This window comes from Perissodus microlepis, chromosome 17 (genome assembly GCF_051167445.1).
Source record: "Perissodus microlepis isolate ML-2025 ecotype Zambia chromosome 17, ASM5116744v1, whole genome shotgun sequence".
In the NCBI taxonomy this organism is placed as follows: domain Eukaryota; kingdom Metazoa; phylum Chordata; class Actinopteri; order Cichliformes; family Cichlidae; genus Perissodus; species Perissodus microlepis.
The window spans coordinates 16,047,066-16,073,458 of record NC_140477.1 but is presented as its reverse complement, the minus strand read 5'-3'; the positions used below and the strand labels follow the sequence as shown (position 1 = coordinate 16,073,458).

Below are 26,393 nucleotides of genomic sequence, written 5' to 3'. Positions count from 1 at the left end.
TAAGAACTTACTAATAACATTTTTAAAAGGAACCCCAAAATTGCAAAGCCTCTCATTTTATTTATTCATTTTTGCACACTGATACCCATACATCAGTGAAAGTACACTACTGCATGTGGTTTAGGCACTATCTATGTCTATCCATCACACAATACAGGTTTTAGTCAAGACATCTTCTTTCTAAAACACTCAATCAAACCCAGTGAGAGTCCTGAAGAATTATCTTTGGAATAACATGGAGTTCTGATGGTCTTAGTAAAAAGTAGCCAAAGACTAAATCAACATCCACACAGGATTCGCAGCAACCTGGCAGCCAGAAATCACACAGAGTCAATGACATTCAACGACTTCAAGTGATGACAGGCGAAATAACCACTGGTGACACAAAGTGGACGGGAGTTGAACTTTTCAAAGCTCAGAGACAAGCAATTGAAGAGTCTCCAGATAAAAGGGAAGAATATCGTCGACTGACGTAAGACTGGATAGTAAACACATTTGAGGATTACCCGAGCAACAGACAATCTGCTATGGACCAACCGTCAGCTGCAAAGTGATGTGTAACTAGCAAATTGATTCCAGTGTGGATGTTTCTAAACTTCCACCCATTTTGTGAACCACGTTTATTCTGGAAGCCTAAACTTACAGAAGAACTGTGGTAAGTTCTTCTAGATCGTTCAGCAATCATTCAAACTTCCTGAAAAACTGGTATTATTTTAAAGGCAAAGGATGGTCACATTTATGGCATGTTACATCAAGTTAACTGATTAATAAAACCTGTCCATGACTTTATTGTGCAGCTCTTCTCCTGCACTTTAAAGTCTTATCTTCACCATTTGCAGCATGGCATGTCTGGTTTCAGAGCTGAAATGTGAAAGCAGATGCCTCTGCTATGAAACTCTGCCCACATTGCTAAATTGCCCCCAAAGGAAATATATAGTTTTACAAAATGAGATTGTGTTGTTCCACTTCATAGTGAGAAAGACATTAAAACTTTAATATTGGTCTTTATGTCCAAAAGCACAGTGGGTTTTAGTGTCATGGGACTCTATTAAAGATCAGTCATGTTTTTTTTAGTCCCTAGATGAAACATCTGTCCTCTCTGGCTGAAAGAGACACAAAACAAGTCTGTCTGTTTTTGTGCTGTTTGTTTATGTTCCAGTCAGCTGTGGGTGGAGGACTTCCATCCCTCTCATTCAGTTACCATGACATCAGATCCTCTATTCAGACTTGACTGTATTGTGATAAATGTCAACTATTGATCTTAATCCTGTAGAGTTGGAGCTATACCACAGCAGGACAATGTTTCATTCTTTCAAGCCGTCGAATTTTTTTCATACATACTCTTTTATTCCGTGCATTCATTAAGAGGGAAGGCACTGTCTTTATGAGCGTGTTACACTCAGTACTGTATTACTGTATGTGTTCTTCAATGTGTGTTAGACAACTTTTTTTTTTAACGTAAACATATTTTGCAAACCTACAGTTGAAGGGTTACACTTGAATATTGGTAATATATTAATAAAAACACTCAAAACCAAAGGAGCAAGTGTGCAAATCAAGTCATGCCTTTTACTACGTAGTAAACAGAGCTGCAGCATGTCAAATACAATGTGTCAGATCAAAGTGCATCTCTGAGTCATAGCGATCAATTTTACAACAATCATTTTTCATTGCAAATGTCTGAAGAGATTGTAGCATAACTTGAAAACTGAGACCATCCATGACTCCCTCAGTTGCCTCTAACAGCATGATGAGTAACACTGACAATATGTGAAACACTTGGACTGAATTTTGAGAGATAATCCATAAAATGTTAGAGGAACTGTTAATATTGCAGAACATTAGCATTACAAGGACATTAAATTCATGGAGCGATTGTTTAATTTGTGGTATCAAATCCAACCCTCTTCGGGCTAATGTAGAAACTAAATTGGTCGTTTTCATATGAGTTTATCAGCTAATGTTAGCATTGCCAGAATAAGTCCTTCTGGACGCAAGTCTCACACACTGGATCGAATCTGGATCGTTCTTTAAAGATCCCGTCTAAATGATGGAGCCATAACTTTAATATCGGTGATCCCTGGGTCATTTAAAGCTACTACAGTAGACTCACAAGCCAAATCAAATATGAAACACTCAAAATAAGATTTTACTAAAATGTTATTCTCCTACGGCACGCTAGCACAGTTTCACAACATGATTAGCTAATCAGCTGCAGCTGCTTACTCTTTAGGGGTGAGATAACAGCCATTTTTAGCATTTTTCTTTGGATTTCTCTACTGAATCATGTCAGTGCCATGTCTCTTCCTTATAAGTTATCCCTGATTACAGTTAGCTGGCTAATCATAGCTTGTTTGCTAATGTTATCACTAGCAAAATCCATCTCAGTAGAAATGCTAGCTGGCTGATGTAATCCATGATACTGAGTTATGCATAATGTCAGACAGGACTGATTTAACCATCAGTAAATCATATAATGGCACAATGCAAAGACGTGTAATGAATATTTGATTTCTATATTTATAGCTAACACATGGCAATAGCTATAAGATTAGCTACACATGCTTCTAGCATTGATATCTTTGTGGGATCCAAGTCAACTCTGTTGTCATTGCACTGTGAGTTATGTGAACTATAGAAAGATGACAGCATCATCATGGGTGCCATTAACTGCGTTTCTTTTGCTACAATATAAGCAGTTTCTCAGGGATATTTAGAGACATTCAAAAGATCTTTTTCACAATCAGGTATCTGTCTGGGTGCTGAAAAGAGGAAGAAAAGCTTGCGATGTTGTAGGAGAGGTGAAGTGAGTGCTGCAGTTTGTGTGTCATTACAGACAAAGGCCCTGTCAGAGGAAAAAACAGTTGGCATATGTGCACACCCTTTCAATTCTCCTCACCTGACAAGCCTCCAACATCCATTTTCTTGAGGTTTTTGGCCTCAAGGATGACCACGGTCAGCTTGCCAGCAGTGGGGACATATCGCAGAGAGAAGCAGATATCACCCAGTTTTTCTTGCTGTTGGAAAAACAGAGACATTGAAGAGGTGAGAAAAACAGCTACTTGATGCAAATTTACTCAATCACATGTTCACACCATGTGAGGTTACATCAGGGAGAAAGTTGCTCATAAATTCCCCTGCAAAATGTGATGCTCAATGTCGCAAACATGTTTACTTGATTCTGCTCTCCGCAAGCAGAAAGGGAAGCTTTTAACGTGCAAAGCTGCAAGTAGCAGGGTGTCTGTGCTAAAAGTCTAATGGTATTAAAGGTTAATGTACAGGATGCTGACACACTGAGTCATAAAGCTGGTTATAGTAATTATAGTCTAAATCATGGTGGAGAAAGATATTTGCTTTAAGTGCACAGATTGGAAGCATTGTAGACTAAATCTAGGAGGGCTGGCACAGAAGACTCTGTGATCAGTGTGAAACTGATCCATTATCAGAAATCCTAACACAGAGCAGTGTCCGTCTGCATCAGTGTAATTAGAGTTTCTGATCTGAATAACATAAGGTGGAGAATATTAGTAGTGCTAAATCTACAAGCTGGCACAATCTACTGAAAAATTACTGCTAATGAAGCAGGGCACATTTTAAGCATTCATATTTACAGGATAAAACTGTGCAGAACATATGGAGATCACAATAAAACCCCCCAAAATTAAAAAAATGTGGAGATACTAGTTTTTCAGACAAATTTGCCTTAATAAGTGGAGCATTTTCCAGTGTATTGTACTCCACTGATCAAGACAAGCTGTTAACAATGTTAGTCATTATGTGAGCCAACTGTCTGCTGCCCTGACAAATAATTTCAAAATACAGGAAAGAAAAATTAAGACAAAAACACTCTTCAATTACAGTGTAATTTGTCTAAACAGAGAAACTCAGCTGTCGCAGTGTTATGCTTGAACTTGATTTCTTTAACGAAAGTCAAAATAGTTGGAATAAAAAAAAAATGAAGACAAGAAAGTGTGAAAAGAAGAGGAGGATGCATTTAAGTTACAAAGCACACGAATCAAATCGAAAATTGTTTTTTTTGCTAGGTGGCAAACAGAAATGCAGCACGTCAAATGTAATGTTTCAGATCAAAGTGTATCTCTGAGTCACAGCTTCAGAGTCAAAGCAATCAATTGTACAACAAGTGTCCTGAAGGTTTTCAATCGTCTGCCATGGATTTGATTCCTTGTTTGCAGGAAAAGCCCTGCACTGCACTTCACTGCTTCAAGCAAAGCACCATTACGACACAGGCTCATTATCTGAGACTGAAAAGAGATCGGTTCATATTCTCTCCATATCCTTTATCAACACCTGAAGCAGACACAACCAATAACTCCCGCTTAGGTCGCACCTGTTTTACATCTGGTCATTTCGAAAAGAGGTTATAAATCAAAGGCAATCCAGATCCGAATATTGACTCTTCATCTTCCATCAACTTCCAATCAAGGTCTATTTCCTCATGTAGAATAGGAGTGCTGAAAATGGCTGCAGTGTGTTTTATATTGTAATGGACCCCCCCTGCATTTCATTTGTCATCCGCTCCCCTGACTTGTAGCTGCTTTAAAAACCACAGACTAAATAGTCTTACTTTGATGATGGGAGTCGCGTTTTAATGAACGCAAATGCATTCTCCTCTTGAGGCTAGTAAAAGAAGCAGTGACAGTTAATTATGCCTGTCAAGAGCAGTGACCGAGCTCTTTAATATTTTCTTTGAACTGTAAAAGGTCAGCCGCTGCTTCTTCAATGGAAAGGGCATTTTAGGGACTCCGATACTTCATATTTGACCTTAAAAATAAAGAGGATTGTGCTACTCGTGTATAGGTGAAGAAGAAGATTTTACCCGAAAGCAGCTTTCTTTTCTCTCTTTTTTTGAATATGCTTTCAGTGCCTTCTTTGCTTTACAGATACTTAAATGAGACTTATTATATTTTCCCCTTTTTTGTCACCAATCACTTCATTAGGTACACCTCTTCAACAGCTCATTCACGCAACTATCTAATCAGCCAATCACATGAAAGCCACTCATATGCATTTAGGCATGTAGATGTGGTCAAAATAACCTGCTGAAGTTCACTCTGAGCATCAGAATGGGGAGGAAAGGTGATTTAAGTGACTTTGAACATGGATGTTGGTACCACATGGACTAGGCTGAGTATTTCAGAAACTTCGGATCTACTGGAAACTCCAGCTTACAGAGAATGGTCAGAAAAACATCCATGAGCGGTAGTTCTCTGGGACAAAATGTAGAAGAGTATACCTAGATTGCTTCAAACTGAAGGGAACAGTAACTGAAATTAACTACTTCTTACAACCAAGGTATGTAGAAGAACATCTCTGAATGCACAGGACATCTAAGCTCAAAGCAGATGGGCTACAGCAGCAGAAGAAACACACCCATCAACTACAGGAAACTCATGCTACAATGCACACAGACTCACCAAACTCAGAGACTAAAAGATTGGAAATACATCGCCTGGTCTGATGTGTCTCAATTTCTGATGCAACATTTTCATGTTTGGGTTAGAATGTGGGGTCAGCAAAAACATGGATTCCTCTAGCCTTATATCAGTGGGTCAGGCTGTGGTGGTGTAATACTTTCTTGCCATACTTTGGACCTTTTGGTACCAACTGAGCATTGTTTGAACACCAAAACACCGAAGCCTACACAATTATTACTGCACCACCAATCCCTTTATGGCCACAGTGCACACCAAAGTGTACGTATGCTTCTTGAACATGCTGGTAAGTTTGGTGTACTCAAATGGCCTTCATAGTCACCAGATCTCAAATCTGCAGCAACTGCGTGATGCTATCAAGCCAATATGGTTCAAAATGTGTGAGGAATGTTTCGAGCACCTTGTTGAATCTGTGCCATAAAGAATAAAGTCACCCGGGGTCCAGGGTTGAGAATCCTTCAGTATCATTTCTTTGACCACCATTAACCATCTTACAATGATTCATTAATCAATGTTTAACTAAGAATAAGGAAAACCAAGCATCACTTCAGTGTATAAGCCTGTCAGGTAAAGCTGCGCACAAGCTCACAAAAGAAAGTAACGTGATGCCCTTCAGTTTGAAAAACACCACCAACCTATTCTGCACCGTTATAATTAACCTTTAAATCAACCCGCCGTAATGCTAAAAATAAGGTTGGCAACACATGCTATATGCCATGACATTTACCATGAAAATTGAATCTCCTGGATTGGTGGCTGGGAAGTTACACGTCTGTTAATTGAAGGGGAAGTGCGGACATATGATTAAGTGACATTTCCAGAGGAGATGGATTACATCGTCGACCGCACCGCATTTGCAGTACAAGTTTAAACGGTTTGCTGAGCAAAATAAAATAATGCTTCTGATATCACTTATGCCCTTTTCATTAATACTGCAGCTGCTAGATGTACAAATCTGTGCCTCGGCATGAGACAGGTGTCACAAAGTGATTTCAAATTGAGTTTATTTCTCATTTTATGAGGTGTAATTGCAAATTTTGGCAGACGTCTTACCTCCTCCTTCTCAGCGCTCTGCAGATCCCGCCACTCCTCTGTTATGTGGCTGAAGTCCACCTTGTTCATGGGCACCTTGATGTCGCCAATGGCATCATGCTTGGAGAAGCGGTCAAAATCGTACACTGTCATCACCAGTGTCTTCCCGCCAAGCTCTACATACGGGACCTGACGTAAAAAGAGGCAAAGCATTTATGGCTCACCCAGGTGAGATTGATTATATCTATTTAACAATGTAAAAAGCCCAGAATCTGACATTATTTTGGGATTCTTAAGCTTATAGTTGACTAATTTTAGCAGAAATCTATTTTTCTTTCTTTTTTTGTAGCCTAGAAGTTGCTCAGACGACTCTTTTTCAAACCAATGCGACCACTAGAAGAAAAAGAAAAAAAAAGCTTTGGCATGATCTTGTATGAAGTTTAATTTTTAGATCATTGGTATGTTGTCACAAGCTCATGTGCTCAAATCTTTTTAATTGATTCGTTCTTCCTGCAGATGGGCAGTAGTGGGGCAAACCCGTCTGTATAACCCCGATGTTGACAAACTCAATGCACACATGAGTAATAGGCAGTGGTTGTGCTTTCAATTTGGCTAGATTTATATCTAATGAAAGGACAAAGTTACAAGAACCAAAATATAGAGGCTGCCCACTAGTGACCAGAGCATTCAGGTATGCAGTCTTTTTGAGACTGTTTGAATTTGCAATAAAAGTTATTTAAGGGCAGGGCAGAGAACGGAGTGAATATAGTGACAAAGCAGTTTAGCATGAGCATAAGGGGATGACTGTCATGACTCTCGAGTCCAATGTTAAAGTTGTTGCTTTATTTCTGTTGGCCAGCAGGGGGCGACTCTTCTGGTTTTAAAATAAAGGAATTTGTGAAGAAATTAGAACTCCTCACTTAATTTTTGACCCTATTAAAAGCTTTCCTTGTAACTTTATGGTATCAGTCACTAATTTTAAGTCAAATTCAATGGAACGTGAACATTTCTTTTATTATAGCCAAATTTAGGGGGAAAAGGCTAAAAATTGAGCTTCACATTAATTTGCTACAGTTTTCAGTATGTTGTTTCTTCATTGTGCAGCTATCAGCTGAAGTCGGCTCTTCAGTTTTACATTTTACTTAAACCAAAACTAGCATGCTAATGACATAACAGAGACAACTGTCTAACCAAGACAGCAAACACAGGGCAAATATGGTCAAGCCTGGTCTAAAAGAAGAAGGTGACAGTTAAAATGTTCTTCGCAATGCTTCAAAACAGTCACCAGTTTGTCTTTGTTTATATGCAATCTATGACATTTAAAAAATCTTTGAATGAAGAAGGCTATTATTTATTGTTAACCAAATAAAGAATGAAAAACATCTAACTATATCCTGATAAATCTCTGAATTATATGAAAAACAACTGACATATGACTGGATAGCGAGAGGAGTATCTTTTAATAAGACTGTCCTTGACCTTATCTCCCATAAACATCTCATCTTTTTGACGACATCACCACTTCTTATAATCCCATTTCCTGTTTGTTTCCCCCGACAATGCATCAGAGATTCTAATTTAAGCACTACAAAAACACACACAAATAAATTCTGCATAGATATCACATCACATTATGCTTAACTTACACCAAACACCTGCGCTCTCCGCTCTTGGTTGAATAACAAAACTTTCCCCACTACTGAGCAGGAGCCACACATCCATTACAGCCGAGGCAAGGCCAGGGTGTGGCGGTGCATCTGCCTGTGTTAATCCCAATCACATCGAGCCTCAGTGTGTGTGTGTTTGTGTGTGTGTGAGTGTAACTGTGCGTGTGAGAGATATTCTGTCAGGAGCTTGTTAATGTGCCAGCTGGTTGCTGTCGCCACACCTTCCCAGGATTCAAGGCTGCATGCAAATTGGATTGTCAGTGGAAGCAAAAGATCTCCGGCAAAAAAAAAAAAAAAAGCGTTTGTGATGCACAGATGTTTCTTAAAATTCAGTGGAAGCAGATTAAATGTTGCTTTTATTGTAAGGTGCACCTTGAAGGTGAACTGCTCATTGAAGACGGGGTTGAGTGTCTTCCTGTGGACCTTGGTCTCAAATTTCTTCTTCTTGTCAGGCAGCAGGTAGACCTTTACGTACGGGTCAGATGTGCCACCCATGTCCATAGCAGGCAGCTCGGCCGCCTGAATGATCCCCACCATGAGCTGAGAAGGAAAAGGGGACAAGCAGAATCGTGAGCGAAGACCTTTCAGTGCTCATAGATCCAAATCATCATTACTTCCCCTGTCTTCCCACCAACATCCTTATAAAGAAATCATATCTTGGTTAAATTGCCTGTTCATTGCTCTAAGATCTAAAGAAAATGTGATTTTCCATCCTTATCTTTTAATATCACCAGCATCCATTGCTTTATAATGGTGTCCTGAAGATGATTCAAATCTGAAGAGTTCTTAAAGGTCAGCAGGTGTCAGACTTGGAATAAGCGGACTGTTTTTCTTCACATACGGCTGATAATTGATAACCACAATGGGGGGCCTGGGAGGCTGATTGACCTGCCAGTCAGAGCCTCTACTCAAAGGCCTCTCCAGAGGCCCAGCTAGTCAGTCAATCAACTTCCTATCAGGCACCCATCAAGCGACAATCTGGAAGCCGACCAGGGCACTCAGCCATGGAGCTCTACAGCTGTCAGGAGCTGCATCGGTGTACTACGTGGTGCTACCACTGACGCAGTGGCAAATAAACAGTGACCTCCAGCCCAATCAGCATTAACTACCAGCATGATTTCGTTTTTGTTTTTTTGTTTTCTGTATAATATGCTCTACGATTTCTGACAGCAGACTCAGAGCAAAAGCTGAGTTATATTTACATGTGTGGAGACATTGAGATGGAAAAAAAATGAAGGAATTCCTTCAAATCTAAATACATCCTGGAAAGAAGCACTTTTAAATCTTTAAATATAAACTTAAAAACTGGGTTTGTTGCTAAATGTTATACTTATTTAATAACTTTAATAACTTAATTACATAAGTTGCACATTTTACATATTTTTTATATACAGATAGATAGATAGATGCTCTTTTGTCTTTTTGTTTCATCAAACCTTTCATCTAGATTTTATGTAATCACACGTATTTAGTCAAGCATGAACTTCCATCACAGGTGAAATATAGATAGGCTTTGATAAATGATTAACTGATTTTGAAGACATGTTTCTACAAGTTCACACCCCTTTGATTTTCCCTCCTGGGCCACAGATTGATGTCTTCTTGGGCTTGAATCGGCTACATTACATAGCATAATACTGAAATTTGTTCACTTTTGAATTGTTTAAAAGATTTGGAAAAGTTTAGCAGCTCTGAAACACTTTTGTAATTGTAACAACAAAGTGTTTTGAATGTCCTACACCTCTGATGCTCTCCTCCAATGCAGAACTCACATTTCAAGTTAGAAGAGCTCATTTCTCAGTCACCTTAATGGCTCAGTCACACTGGGGTAAGAATACATTAGCAACCTCCTTGTATCTTGGAAAAATCACTGGGTAACCAGTGATTGATTTTAATTTTTTTTTCTTTGCTGTTGGAGACAGATTGCAAGAAGTTACAGTCACCAACTCGCCACCCAGAGGTTGAGCGTGTAACACCATCATAAAACGACAGCACAGGTTGCCTGTTGGGAGTTAACCTGTCTCCCAACAATCAGACTCAAACAGACTGGCGAAGATTAACAGATAACTGACGTCTTATTTATATATGAGACTAATTACAGCTCTGCAATTAATCCAGATTAGTTTGTCTGTGACATGTCTTTTTGCAATAGGGGACTTGACTCAACTGGTTGCTAATTGGTTGTATTCTGATTATATTCCTATGTAAAAAGAAGCCGAACGCCTCTGTGCAGTTACATTGCAGTCCTGTGACAACTACGTCACTATTTCTGAATTTGTTTTTCAAATCCATAAAGTTCTGGCTAGACTCTGAATGCAAGCAGTTAAAATGAATTTCCGTGTATGCAGACAGTCACAGATTTTTCACTTTTCTCAGAACATAAATGGGCCGGCTCATACATCAAGTGAGGATGTGCAGGTCTAATGTATGTCACAGATGCAAAAATATACTTTAGCTTTAAAAACTGTGTCTGCTTGCCTCCACACATTATGTATGTATAACTTGATGAGAATTAACTTACTATAACTAATGAGAATATTTCTGCCTTAAAAACAGCTTTAACTCTACAAAATGTTTACATACCCAACAGTACAATGGGCTAAAAAGCTTCACTCTTATTTGTATTTAATGTTCTAGATACAATATTTATTCATTGATAATTCAATAAAACGTGATTATTGCACAGGTTTAGGTCAGAATGACATCTGTACCATTACTTGGTCCATATTTGCATAAGGACGGTAGTAAGAGTCAAAAAGGTTAAAGCACAAATACTCACATTAACAGACATTTTACATGACAGCAGCAAACATTAAACAAATACACTGTGGAAAGTTTGGGACTGCTTTGATTGCTGTTCACCAGGTTATGCACAACATTTTCATGACATTTCCAAAAACACGCCAGTTATTACTGTGACTTGGCGTCATTTACCTTAACCTAAATGGAACCATGTTGTGCACTGTAGTGCTGTGAAGCGGCACTTGGATTTTAAGTGTAGCAATTTATCCTCCCGCGCTGTCCTGCTGATTTCCACCCATCCATCAGCACAGTCAGTGGGAGACACAGCATGTCACACCATCTTTACTGGGAGAGGCACCGACACTCGAGAAGAGATACGAGCGGGACGTGGCTGGAAATGTTAATGGGCACTTTTCTGCTTCTGCTAATTGTACCTTTTCCAATCCTGTATGACACTCCGTGTCTACGGAACAGACTGACAAGAGTTGTTTTTTTCAAAGCTCATTAAAAATCCCACTGTTTAAAACCACACCTCGAAGACAGCTACTCTGGCGTTGAAGGTGATGTCTTTAAATATTTGTTTTCCCCAACTAGCAAGGTAGAATTAATAGAAAAAGCACTTTAAATATAGAAAAGCTGAAAATATTGCATTATCTCTTATGTGTCTGTAATCATGTATGCATACTACAGTTAGTGTTCTAGTTTTAAAAGGGTAGCTAAAAAGTGAATCATTAATAAACAATGTTATTTTCCTTGTGGCTTTCAAGAAACATAAATGCATGTCATTAGCATGCTATTACAGGAGGTTTCTTCCTGCTAAAAGGGAGATTTTCCTTCCCACTGTCGCCAAAGTGCTTGCTCATAGGGGTCATATGATTGTTGGGTTTTTCTCTTCATGTATTATTGTAGGGTCTACCTTACAATATAAAGCTCATTGAGGCGACTGTTGTTGTGATTTGGTGCTGTATAAATAAAATTGAATTGAATTGAATTGATGGAGAAATTTCAGAAGTTAATGGACATTTCTGGTAAATATGAATTTCTCTGTATGTAGACGGCAACTGATTTTCAATTTTTCCCAATATATCACAATTAATGGTGCATTAGTATGATTCCCAAATTGACCACCAAACTGATAGCAGACTCGTGTCACTAAATCTCATTGCCGTTTTATCACCTTCTTGATGCCCCAAAGTTGCTTTGAAAACAGCAGCTGACTGTGAGTGGCTGCAGGCCCTGTCAAATTCATTGCATATGGTTGTTTTCCCTAGCTTCACTGTAGCATAACAATTCTGTTTTCTCTTTGTTTACCATGCATCAACTTGCTGCACTTCTCTCAAACTTGACATTTAGATCATATGGACAAATACAGCTAACCGAGTCGCTACTTCAGGCTAGCACCAATAGCAAGTCAACCCCATCATTATAGACTCTCAGGTTAAAGAAGCAAACTTAACAGCAATAAAAAACATGTTTACAGCCCAGTACAACAACAGCTGAGGTGTGTATGGATAGTTTCTCCCTTCATAACAACTGTACAACAGGTGTAAGGCTTAAAGCTTTGAGTTGTCGCCTTTTTGATTGACTGCTTTGACTGCCTCTTCGGATGCTGTAACAGTCACAATTGTGTGGTGTCTCTTCAAGACAACCTAAATTAAGGGTTAGTGATGTCACAAGGATGCACCACTGCCCTCTGTTAGAGTATGGGAGAAGCGTGCTTGCATGTGAACACGTGGCCTGAGATGGACCTTAAAATTTCACCTCAATAACTCAAGGTAGAGTTACGGGTTGTAGAAACACTGCAGTTCATTTATGATAAGACAGCAGCCGTTCACCCAGGCCTTGTAAGGTTGATGAAGAGAGTGTGTATTAAAGTACAAGCACTATAGAATTCCCAGTACCAGTGTGGTCGTTGTTTTTGACTGTCCTGCTAAGTGTTTCTGCCGCCTCCTCTCAACCACTGAATACAACCCACGTTACTATGCACAGTAGCGAATTGCTGTTAAACCTTACCTACACTAATTTAAATCATTACATTATACATTTGGTTTTTTGGTTAGTGGTGCCTTTTGGAGCATTATCTAAAAATAATTTAGCAGTTACCTCTGTGCATTGTTCCAATACAGTTTTTAAAAACAGCCTGCTAACAATTATGGCTCCAAAACACCAGCCTGATGACAGCCAAAATTTAAACATCTGACTAACCATTACACCTCTGCGATAAACCAAAATAACAGTGGCTATGCGTTTGCACATCTGTGTGGGCTTTTCTATTTAACTATGGGACTCTAGCCCTCTCACAGCAAACGGCTGCTGGTATTAACCCCCTTTTGTTTATATGTTACTCTTCAGTCCAGTGAGCAGATGACCAGAATGGGCACTGGATGGTGATTCAGCTTTTGGCACCTTATCTTCGGAGGGTTTTGTCCCAGTGCATAATGCCTGTGCTGGGACTCCACACACATGCACACACTTCCAAAGAAGCCCGAGACGGATTTGCCGTCCTGAAAAATAGTCCGCTAATGTGCAGTGGCTTTGTGTGTTATTTTGGAAATGAACTGCCTGGGGGGGTATTCTGAAATAAATAATAAAAACCCAATAATAAGAACGATTTCCTAACTGGACACAATGCCGTATGCCTGCTCTTGACCTGCAAAGAAGAGCAATGAATATGGTAATGATGTTGAAAGTAGGAATGACATTCTAATTCTCTCCCTGCTGTGCTTAGAGGGCTCTTTGTGGTTCATTTGCTGTGTATTTGCCTCATGTAGCCGTGCCGCCTCTCCATAAATGATTTGGATCTTTTACAAAACCTTTCGTCTCATTAGTGTATAAACCCAGTGTCATCAACACCAGGGGCAGTAGCCATTTGTGGTGGTTAACAGACAGAAACAAAGCTGAGATTCTTTTTGCCACGAGGACTTGACATTAATCTGCAAGTCTTATCCCACTCAGCCTGATCTCCTTGCCTCGGTTTTGTACACAGACACACCAGTGATTCCTTCTTTTTCTTGGCAGGGTGGAACATTTACTGACAGAGTTTTAGGTCACTGGGGGACATTTGAAACACATACAATTAATTAGTTATTAGCGCTTACGGCGGTATCTTAAAGGAGAAGCAGATTTTTGAATATCTGTGACAAATTAGTCAGAGTTGTCTGTGAAGCTTACTGATGACATTTTGTTTCCGGAGGCAAACAACTCCACTGGCACAGGACATTTGGGGTTCGTAAACATGGCAACAGCATTACTCACAATCCAATAAACTGACTGGCTGGTAGTAGTAGTAGTGTGCTTCCCCCCAAACATAAGGCCCAGGGGCCACTGGAACAATTGTTGGAAAATTTCAAGGGCATACATTATTTATTTGTAAAAATTTGTATTTTTATGTTTTAATGCTTTTCCTACTGATAAACACTTTATTTGATTAAATGAAATAAAAGTCCTCTTTTTAAAAAATATCTAATATAGAAACTTACTGTGAAATTCTTTTTCTCTACAGACTTTTCTGTGAATCGACAAAAAACACCCTTTCAAGTTAATCCCAAATATTTGTGCTCTAAGATTTATTTCATTTCCTACCGACGCATTTCTTTATTATGCAGATGACATACTGCTGAAATTAGACTTATTTCCTTATGTTGAGATATCTCAGGATTAAATGTGTGGTCAAATGTCTCTACATGGACAGAAATGAGACTTTAACTTGTCCTACTTCAGATGATAGTAGGCTGTATGTGGTTTGACATCCCTGCTGCACATATTTGACTCGTTATACCCAAGGCTCCAGCAGAGTACAAATCTGACTGTGAAGCTAGAAAACAAAGTGAATATCATTCACTATTTAAAGCCTTTTGCCACACAAAAGGTTGATACTGGACTAAGGTGCAAAGGCCTCAAGGAAAACCTACATACTTCATGGGTAGCTTGGCAGCTAGTGTAGATATCCCCCCTGTTCACTTATCCACGCAGGGGGTGTATAAAGCAAACTCATGATAGGAGGATTGTCGTGCCTGCTGTTAGAAGTGTGCTGAATTTTTACTTACCTCCATAATAACTGTACTTATATTTCTAATTTTCATATGTATCTCCTGAAAGATTTTCTCCTGCAGAAAGGACCCTGTTCTTTCACTAACTCCATAAGTGTTACGAGAAATTATGCTCGAGTATATAAAACTTCAGTTTTAACATATTGCCACAGATATCGCCACCACACCAGCCCTCTGCATGCCCTCCTTCACTACATCCATGACCCTCCTCTGCGGTTTTCTTCTTTTCCTCCTGCCTGGAAGCTATAGCGACAAAATGATAATGGCTTAAAAATATAGCATCAATCCACGATATGATGCAAACTGTGTTTTTTCCATATGTGACATTGGAGGTGACAATTACTACCTTCATACTTATTTCTAACCAAGACTGCCAGATGCGTTTGGGGTAGAGATGGCACGATACCACTTTTTTATGTCCGATACCGATACCGATATCAAAAATTTGGATATCTGCCGATACCGATATGAATCCGATATAGTGTGTTTTTTAATCAATAAAACTGTTTTTTTAATATCTTGCTGCATTTTGTATAAGTTCATACTCAAGTTTAAATAAACAACAACACTAAAGCTATTCTGTTATACCGGTATGTAAAAAAACACACTGCACCCAAAATATTTCATAGTTCAGCAAAACTGATCAATCTAATAAACTTAAACCTACTCCATCCTCCCTATTCTGGTATTTTAAAGAGTACTTAGCAGAAATATTAAGCAACCTAACTAATAGGGTTGCAAACTCCCAGCAAAAGAAAATAGGCAACCACCCCCCACCCTCTTCCTCATGATGCTTAATCGATGTAATCAACTTTAATTTGATGCAGGGTGAAAAAAAATGCACAGAAATAAATTATTTTTCAAGAATAATTAAATAGATTCAACATCTTTCTTCAACAGAATTGCAGACTGCACAGATGGTACTTTCCCAAAGGAAAAAGTACTATAGCTTACTAGGGTATATTAGACTTAACAGTTACTATACACAGTAATGGACTTCTATATATTTTACATTAGATTAAAACGTTGGGTGTAAGATTCAGATAATTATTAAATAATTAAAAGCTAGATATTTTAAATGAGAATAAGAAAGAAAAGTATGTCTTTGTGCCCCTTTTTCCCTGTTCATGCCCTATCGGCCCCCCTGGCTAAACTTTGCTAGAGATTTACTTCTCTCTGGGATAACTTCCTCGGAGATGAAATGCTGGTTTGGTAGTGAGGCTCCAAATACACACAGCCGCTCTATCACGTGATGCATACTGCTGCGACGTGCTACGGTTATGAGCCGAGTTACGCCGTGTCGCAAGTTTTGTGAGGTGCTTTTTTGATATTTAATGGATCGGATTACATTTTTTATTTCTCGCTGATATCCGATCCAGTAATTTAGGTCAGTATCGGACCGATACGTAATATCGGATCGGTCCATCTCTAGTTTGGGGTGGGGATTGCCCCACCTTCACTTTACACCATTGTTCTACATTTTCTAATAAGCGATCCAATTTTCAATTATTCCTGTCCACTCAGTTCAGTGCAGACATTATGAAGTCTTTTTGTGTTGTGTTGACTGTTTTTTTTTCCCACTCCAAGGGCCCCTGAAATTTAACCGACTTCAAAAGACAACAAATAGATTTTTTTATGCTATTACAATTCATGCAGGTCCAATAGGAACAAATTCACTGAGAGCAGTTTTCATTTTTTCTAAAATTTTACGTAATAAATTTTGTATTCAGTGATCTTAATAAAGTAATAAAAGAGTGTTTTTTTGTCTTGTTTTTTTTTGTCATTTCTGCACAAATAGGTGCACTTTTGTATGAATGCTTTTACACCTTAGCATGTCACTTTTAAGAATCTGTAACTTCCCATTTCTCTATGTACGTATGCGTACATAGATACAGTGAAATGTATTCTTATGATAAGGCTCTAAAAACAATCTATACATTAGAAAATTTATGTATCTCTTGATTGAAACCCCCGAGGATCACCACTTTTGTTCTTGTTCCCTGTTTTATCTGAACTCTGTGCAATAACTCTGTTTTCTATAAATTGTGTTTATTTATTTATTTTGCACATTTAAGGGTATTTGTGTGTTAATTTGCATGATTTTGTCCCCACTGTGAAGAGAAAGATGGTGATGGTGGCTTGTAGGTAGGTGAACCCATCTTTCTATGGCAAGGTTACCTTTTAAAATCCCTGCTTTCAGCCTCTTCAGACGGTAATTTTGATTTTACTTTGTGAACCCCCACCACCCACCCACATATCAAATGAAACTGCTGCCTGCGTAACTACAAACTATCCCAAAACTAGATGCTTCTTGTGTTTGCTTTTAAAAGCAATATGCCAGTAATAACAGGAATTTCACACACAGCATTTAGCCAATCACCCGTACCAATTCTCCCAGGGCAGTTTTTTGGTACTCATGTTGATTGCCTGGCAAAAAAAAAAAATAATACAAAATCCTGAAGGCCACTCCACGTGTCCCTCGTGGGGCTAAAGTGGGTCAGATAAACTGCCGCCTCCCCTCAGGTTTTTAGCTCTGCCTGTTGTGAGTTTCACCGGCAGTGAGTCAAGCCCAGCTTTTCTCAGGTCACCGTCACAAAATGTGAAAACTGTCATCCATTCATTACGCTTGAGCTCCACTGTGGAGCTTATTACCTGTGTAATCAAGAACCTCATAGAGACCTGTCAGCGCCTCCCGCTACATGACAGATCAACTCTGTGAAAAGCAACATTGTCCACATAATATCCCTCTTTTATGAAATGACTGCTTCTCTAACAGAAATAAGGGGCTGGTTGACTGAACACAAATAGCATCTGCACAACATAATTGTATTAGCACCATTACTGTCTTTTGTAATCTGTGAATTGATGAATATTTCACAATTTTAACACAAACAATTGTTGAATACAAACCAGAGAGAGACGTAAGATCTGGGCGAGCATTTTTTGTGAAAAAGGTAGAGGTTCCAACACTGGCATGTAGAGGAGCATTGTGTGTTACCAGCTAATCTCTGGCTGTCAGTTCTGCTTAAAATGGGGAGTTAGCTAGCCCAGTGAGGGACAGTGTGTTCATGCACCGCATCTATTATCTGTCACACAACATCTGGCACCAGGAAGTTGATGTGCTTCCTCATTCTGCTTTTTAAAACTCAGTCGCTGGGAAAAAATAAAGCAGATGGATATCTGCAGGGGCTGTATTCAATCAAGTAGAAAGAAAGAAACAAATACAGAGACAAACTAAATCCCAATAGTATACTGTATCTTTACCAGGCTCCATGGCAAATGCACAAACTCGACCACCATGATATATCCCTGTGAGATTGCTCTCAAGCTTCGATGATCAAGCAACTATGAGAGGAAAATGTTGTGCAAAACCTGGTTTGGGTCCTGTTTATTCTCTGGAGAGATGCAAACTTGGACCTCAGAGGCTGGGTGTGGCCATACTTACAATGAAGGATCTTTCTCAACAACGACACACACTGAGGGAGATTTGGAGAACAGATCCTTACCGTATTCTCTGTGAAATTGTAATCCAGGGAGTACTGTAATTTGCCCAGTTTCTGGTCCTCCTTGGGCTCTGCCTCTTTCTCCGTTTCAGTCAGCCCTGTCTCCGCATCCTCCTCATCCTTCAAGGCCTGAAGGAGACACCCACCAAGAGTCAGTGTCGCCTGTTTGCCGCTGGTGCTAGCACCCTGCCAGCCATTCCCCGCCCAGGTCCTGCCACCGGACCTACTCCTGTAAAAGCTCCCACTTGTTTTATGGTATACAAGGGAGAGGGGAGGGGGGGGAGCAAGCACTAAAACACCATAGCAGTTAACACCAGGACATGCTGTGTGATGCACTAAAACCCCGGGCCTGGTCCCCCGATGGTGCTTTTCTATCAATCTCTGGGTTTTTCAGTCTGAAGGGGGGGGAAAGATCAAATGATGGCGCCAGAAATGAGAATGGGTAGGCATTAGTGGAAGAAGAAGGGTGGAGGGTGGAGAGAAATTAGAGAGAGATGATAAAAAGAGGCAGCCAGAGAGAAAGAAAGAGATGCCTCTAGAAAAGATCATAGTAAGACAATTCCCTTGATGTTATTTCAGGCAGATCAAGTCTCTGGCAAAAACACATATCAACTGGGAACTGTCCGAAGTGGCAGAGAGTGAGAAGTGAAGTTGCCCTTTCCTAGACTGACACTGAGGTGAGGATAGCAGGTGGTGGCTCTGGTGATAGTGAGGGGGGTGTGGGGGGTGGAGGAGTTTGTTATAAGAACAACATGCGATTGAAGAGGCAAAGACTAGGTCTCAAGGTCATTCATTCAGCATCAAAAGTTGCCTTCCAAGAAGTCTCTTTCACTAGGCATGCAGAGCATTCTCTGTTGTACAAAACAGTGCTCTTATGTGAGTCCCCATTCCCAAAGTTTGGTTACATCCTCAAACATACAGTCGCATTGTCATCATAGCCCTAAAGGTTGAATGTTACCCCCTACGCCGATGGTAGCTAGAAGCATCATGCCAGCGGTGGGTGGGTAGATGTTGGTTAAAGGGGTTGTAATGTACCTCCCTGCTCCAGTTTGTCAAGTTGTGAAAGCAAAAGGCTGAACAACACTGATTGGTTTTAAAATTTGCCACTGAGCCACCTGGTCTCCGTCTTTGGTGAGCAAATCCAGTTGGGGCCTTTTTTTTTCTTTCTTTCTTTTAAAGACAGAAAAAGAGAAGCGGGTAAAATGATTGAGGAAATAATATTCCCTAATTTAACGAAAGTGTTTCCTTTAAACCAACTTGTATGCGACTTTGCTACACCTGGGTTGACAGATGTGGTTGCAGATGCTGTGAAGCTTCCTTTTCATCACTAAGCTTCAAAAGAGCTTTTACTTGTAGAGCCTCTCAATCATTCTAGTTTGCTTGCCACCACTCGTTTGAAATGCAAATGAAAGATTCAAAAGGCAGGAGACTTTAGCTTGGCACGAGGATCAGTGTGGTTCAACCTTATCAATGCGCACCCAGTGTTTCTTTCATACATATATATGTGCATATGCAGCTTGTACACACATATATGCAGTCGATATACATGTACTGTATGCATAGTTACATATATTTGGTTCTATGGGAGTAGTAGTTGTTTTCAAGAGGCTACAAAAAAAACGTCAGAGCAGCAGGCTTAAGAAGATCCAACAGCAATTAGGAACCTACCGCCAGTGACCATCCCGAACAGTCATCAGACACAACACAGATAAGGAGGACATAGAAGGAAGAAACACAAATTAAAACAACCACACACAGGAGTTAACACACCAGAGTCTGGGCACACCAGGAGAAATGACCGCCTGCCTCGAAAGTGGCAGATTCACCAATCTCAGAGATTAGCTATTAGGGTGGCCAGTAACTGATGTCTTTTATTTTGATTAAAGCCTCTTTAGTTATAATTTTAAAAGCTGGATGGTGCAAAGACGGGAAGACTATTGGACATTAATGAAAACTCTTGTAATCTAACATGCTGCAGCGCTGCGTCGGATTGAATGACCTTGGTGGTTAATAAAGTTTTCCGCACTTCACTATTATCTAAGAAAATAAAAGACTCCTTAACATTTAAGTTATAATTAGCCTTTTTTCAAAAAAGAAGTCAGTCAAATGAACTAAGAAAACAATGTCAGTGGTTTCCGTCTACGTGGGTCCGACAGCAAGGGTGTTGCAGCAAATTAAACACACTGTGTGCACGATTCCACCGAGGACGGCAGTGAAACGACGCTCTGCTGGTGCAATTAGTGTGCTGACTCCATATCAAGTGTCAGCGTGTCACCGTTTCCTCATTCTGTGCAGTTGAAAAGTAAGAGTTTCGCCATTTGTGTATCATTTGGTGACGTCATTTCTCTGGGTGGATACCACTTCATTACACAGCAAACGTTACTCACACTCTTCAACAAGTGAGCAGGTCCTCATATGACCAAAACCATAAAAAATATTCAAAGAATGAATGAAAAGCACAAAAATTATAAGCAGGAGAAACAAAGGAGACTGAAAGGTTCTCTTAAATCTGAAGCCACCTTAAGTGACTTTAATTTCCTTTAGTAAAAAAAAAAAGAAAAAAGGCTGAATGCAACTCTTTGGCTGCAATAAACACATAACACACAGAAAATATATGTGGTACAGTAGCAGCTCTTGCACCAAAAAATGCAACTTATTGAGAGCTATTCACTGTTATTAGTCACGTAACTGCTGCACAGTCCTGGATGGCAAAACACTGGAAAATCCAAAGAACTGCAGCATAAAATGTCTATATTCCATCAGTTTCAAGCCACAAATAGTTGCTAAAAACAGTGGCAATGGTTTAAATCTATCGTAAGGAGAGTCCTTCTCCTTAGACTGCTGTGTTTAGATTTTTGTTCTGCTGTTCGAAGGCTGGTTTATACTCAGTTGCGAACACAGCTGGAGACGCAACGGGTAGTCATTACTACCTTAACTGTTTTACTTCTTTCGAGTCAGCTTAAAGGCTGTTTACTTAGGCACAGGTGTAGCTGTTAAATACTTCTCGGGTAAATTCACACGAAATTTATGTAACAGGGCCCTGGTGGACTTCCTGGACATACAAAAAAATAGCTTGAGAGGTGAAAAACACTGTGTCATTGTAGAGTCTTTACCTCACGATATAAAGCACCGTGAGCTCTCCGATGTTGTCATTATTATTATTATTATTGAAAGAATAGAATTGAATTTTTTGCTTCATTGGCAAAACAATAGTGAGTGTTACTAAACCAGGTCATAATATATACACGTAATCCCTATGGCCTCCGTTTTTACTCTTAGCTCTGTGTAGTGCTAAAGACAGGAAGGGGATGTCAGGAACACATCCCTAACTGTGAACATTGGTTAAAGAAGGATTATTCTTAAATGTAAATCATGCCAAGCTATGGTAGTAGAGCTCAAGATTAAAATATATCACTGGAAATTTAGCATACTATGTTTAAAAGACACAACCTACTGGACAAGAAGGATTGAATGTGGTTGGAATCCGTGTTATACTGTTAGCTTTTCTAGCCACTGTAAACAAACTGAGTCACTCCTGCATCCAATTAAAAAAAATAACAACTTATATTTGGGTGGAAACAGCTAGAAGACAGCAGGGAAAAAAGTCTTGTTTTGCCATCCAGGTGGGCGTTACTATGATGTTACGTGGAAACTATGTATATAGTTGAAAATGTTCTCTTAACAAATCAATTTGGTGAACTAATTTGTATTCATACAGAATCAGATTTCCTAAAATTGTAAGAAAAATATATATATATATTTCAAACACAGCAAAAAACATGAAACAGTAAACATTACTGGATTTATTCGTTTCAAACAGGATTTATGAATCAAATTTTTTGGCATTAAGTTTCCTATTCAATTAGGATTGTAGGGATGGTAATTTTTCAGAATTTTAATAACAAAAGTTAAAAAAGTCGTTACCTCGGTTTTGGCCCCATCTATGACGTCCTTCATGTTGATGGCATTTTTGCCCTTGTCTTTGCCCTTCTTTTTGTTTTTCTTCTTGAATATCCATTTTTTGCAGACACAGAAGCAGCAAGCTAACACCAGGATGATGGCCACAAAGGCAATCGAGACGATGGCCCACGATGGCACTGTGAGAAGGACAAACAACAAAGAGATGGTCAGAAGTAGGAGTGAATCTTGGAGGCAAGTGAAAAACATTTCAGTGAACACTCTGAACCAAAGACCTGAAAAGTAGAGATTGTACCAAATTACAGGTGAGATAAAAGCAGGAAAAGCGTGTGTGACTACAGAGTTGGTACAACAGAGCAGCACTAAGTCCATCAAAAAGTGTCAAGACTCCTAAAGATCGGACCTGACTGAACGGCTTCAGCCAATTTAGTGGAAGTAACAGATGTTGGCATTTTCCACTTGCCATTTAAACAAAAGATTCTCAGACAGCTGACACTTTCACGGTAATCACCGGCAACACAGAACTTGCTTTGGAGCGAGAGCTGTGGTGAATTGGCAGGGTGTGCCGGAGAGGCATTAGCAGAGGTGTGACCATGACAATCCACTAATGCAGTAAAATCAAACGGGTTCACGGGGCGGCGAGGGGTTTGCTTTCACATTGTTCTCATGCTCTAAGCTTTCATATTACCTTTAAAAAATTTAATTAATCTTTTGTGTTTGGATTTAAGGCTTTGGGTTTCTTTTTAAATTTTTCCCAGAAACACTGCAGGTTTAGACAGAAACTTTCCTCCAAGGGAAACCTGCTGAGCCTAATCTCAGCGGTTACATTAAACCTGAACATTTTTAAGATAAAAAGCTGGAGAATAACTTTTTGGACCAGGCTGTCTTCCTGGTCCAAAAAGTTGTTTTTTTCCACCTGTAAGTCAAATTTACAATGGACTAATTTTTGACCTTTTCAAAAGAAAAAGAAAGAAAGAAAGAAAAATGCTATAATTATTATTATTATATAAGTCTATCCCACTGTGAAAACAGTATAATAGTCCATCAATGGTTCCATTGACCCTAATGTTTGTACCAGCAGGAATAATAAAGTTTATTTTATTACATATGTCATTGCTTGTTTGATTCTTTTTTGCATAATTTGGGATTTTTATCCTGATATTAGATTGAGAGATTGAGAAAAGTTTATCCGAATCAAATTCTTAATTGTAATTTAGAGACACAAACAGGGCTGACGACACACCAGAGGAACGTCTTATTTACTGCATCTGTGCTGAATTAAATAAAACAATAACAGCTCAGTGTTAGTGTTAATTGTTTTAAGAAGTAAATTAACTTTAAACCGGAAGCTGATCCGTAAAGTTAAAGCAGTTGTTCATCCTCCCACAGGTAACCTCTACTGTAACATCTGTTTATGTAAACGTGCTACCTAAAATGTCCCTATAGAAATAACACATTGAATAGGAATAATTCTCAATTTTGCTGCTTTTGTTTTTCATATTTTTTATATAGTTGATGCTGCTTCGCATCTTGTTAGTGTGAAAATACAAAAACATAACAAAAAGTAGCCAATTAGTGTAAAAAACACGATGATTTTCCACGTTTTTGAGTCAGCAACCACCACTGTTCTGTTCAGATCAAATGTTAGCACTAGACAAAAACAAAAACAGCATGATAATATTACATGCATCATAAAAAAAAGTAGTGAAGTAAAAACACTGTTTTGGAGAAGAAAGACAAAAGACCAAAAAAATGCTATTTTTTGTATCTAATCACTGAGATTTAACGGCGTTTATAAGTCTGTTTCCACCACTAGAGCCACTCTGATCCTCAGTGGTGCTTCTGGATGGTTCATCGAGACTATTTTGAAAGTTTCATGTTGGGCAAAGTATTTAAAATAATACTTTTACGTCACACTTCCGTGAGCACTTCTTGGCAGTTACTAGTTTAATCACTAATTAGTGATTAAATATCGCCTAGATCTGATTATGGCAGCAGAATTAGAGTAAAATAACAAAAGAAAACCAGCAGGAGCAACAACAGAAACTTAATTAATTTAGTGTCACCTAATGATCTTTATGCAAGTTAAAAGTTTGGAATCGAGAGTTTCGAGTTTGTCCTTACTGCCCTTAAAACTCCCTTTGAAAAAGTGATTTCTTCACAGCACACTTGCAGCTACTGTTGTTCAGTTATGATTAAAACGGTTCCTAACACGACAAAAAACAAAACAAAATGCACTTTCACTGAGGTGACATACGAGTCGTTACTTTTCACTCCACCATATGCTACTGGCCTGCACTATAAGCCTGACTGGAGAAATTGGACAAGCAGCAATCAACACTGTCACACTGTCAGACGCTCGGCTCAACAGCACAGTGACAGCCAGCTGCAAACACGTTGACACCTATCTCAACTATAGCCAGCAGTCAGCTGGCGCTGCCTGGTGCGGACACACAGGGATACAGTGTACACCACACAAACATAACGATTGAAGGAGAAGTGGGTGGTTTTTAAGCACCGGAGGGACAGCAGCCCAGATGCAATGAAAATAATGAGAGGCCAACAAATACAGTTGCTACACATCTGTAAGCTGCTTTGCAACCCACTCCCACTTAACCTCTGACCTAAGTCATATCTGTTGTCACTGATGCCCGTTCTGTTCTTGCTGCTGTTCTCCACACCTTAAGCGTTCAACACCACCAAGAGGTCACAAAACCCATCCATACAACCAAATATAAGAAAGGAATTGGGGGGGGGGACCAGACAGATATAATACTTGCCATTCTCTTAAATCCTACAAAATAATAGAAAACATCAGTCAGCCCCTTGAAGACTTTATCTGGAAAAACTCCAGAATGACCCATCAAAACGGAAAAGCCTATTACAAACTCTCTCTGGGGTTTTGCTCACCAACATTCAGCTGCAGTTCCTTTGCTGAGGTCCAAGGGGGAGGGGGGGAGAAAGGGAGAGAGGAGGGAAAGAAATCGATTCTTTTGACAAAATCAATAAGCACTCTCCTCCAAGGAAAAACAGTGAGTGATGCTCTAAAATAACTTCGGGATCTACAGCTTTGGCCTTGCCTTGGAGCAGCGTGGTAATGGAGGTGAAACTGGATAGGCCTCGTTTACAATGAGCCAAATAAAACCAGGAGTATTTCCTTTACAAACTTGACACCGTGCACAGAATAAACTCTTGAGCCGGGAAATGTTCGCTTTCTTACTCCTTACACACAAGGCTGTTTTTCTATTGGGAGTTTGTCAGTCTTGTTATATTTTTGAAGCAAGAAGATTCAAAGGAATTAATTACACATCACTTGTGAAGAGAGCATACTCTGAAAACCACACCCAGTTGAGAGGCCCACAATACCCAACTATGGGCAGTAAACATGGGTGGGCTGGCCGACTGGGAGAAGTGGGATAATTCCCCATGACCTGGGGGGTAGCATTGTGGCACGCTGTGAAGAATCAATGGATCACACAGAATCCACGCATCACGTTCCACATTCTTGCAGCTCATGACTGCTTTCAGTGAACGTGTGCATGAAGTTTTCTGGCTGGTAAGTGTGAACTCGCTGTATCTTAGTCACTGTTTAAAAAGTCTAGTTTATTTCTATTGCTCCTCTCTCTTTATATAAGTGTATGTGCAATGACCGGTGTATTCCTAGTGAGTTTAAATGGTGCATCCACAACCACTGCAAACGTAATGTTGTTATATATACATATGCATATAATATCCCAACAATTTATCTTTTTTGTATTGCTTATGCACAGTTAAGGGTACTTTCCTCTTTCTTATAATGTTATTAGTGTAATTTACAAAAATGTGACTAATAGTCCAGCCCGAATTATTGTTTGAATCGACCCCTTAAGCCTTTATCTTTACCCTAACCATATCAGGGGATTACTTTATCTTCTTAGAATACTGATCATAGCATTTGTACGTATATACAATCACACAGCAATCATCCTGCGTTCACTTTTCTCTTAACTGTACTATATTAAGGGCTTAAAGTGTAAGTAACTTAAGCCA

General features: G+C 39.4%; 1 protein-coding gene across 3 annotated transcripts in view; it reads right to left on the bottom strand.

Annotated features, from left to right (window-relative positions):
* Positions 1–26,393, bottom strand: part of syt1a (synaptotagmin Ia) — a 205,529-nt gene that overhangs the window by 21,692 nt on the left and 157,444 nt on the right. For 2 of the 3 annotated variants that reach the window (XM_084909774.1, XM_084909775.1), the window contains 5 exons: positions 22,371–22,543; positions 18,450–18,575; positions 8,525–8,692; positions 6,507–6,674; positions 2,900–3,017 (listed from right to left, as the gene is read on the bottom strand). In XM_084909774.1, the coding sequence (XP_084765900.1) occupies positions 2,900–3,017; positions 6,507–6,674; positions 8,525–8,692; positions 18,450–18,575; positions 22,371–22,543 (753 nt within the window). The remainder of the gene's footprint in view (positions 1–2,899; positions 3,018–6,506; positions 6,675–8,524; positions 8,693–18,449; positions 18,576–22,370; positions 22,544–26,393) is intronic. The other variant, XM_084909776.1, reaches the window with a different exon arrangement.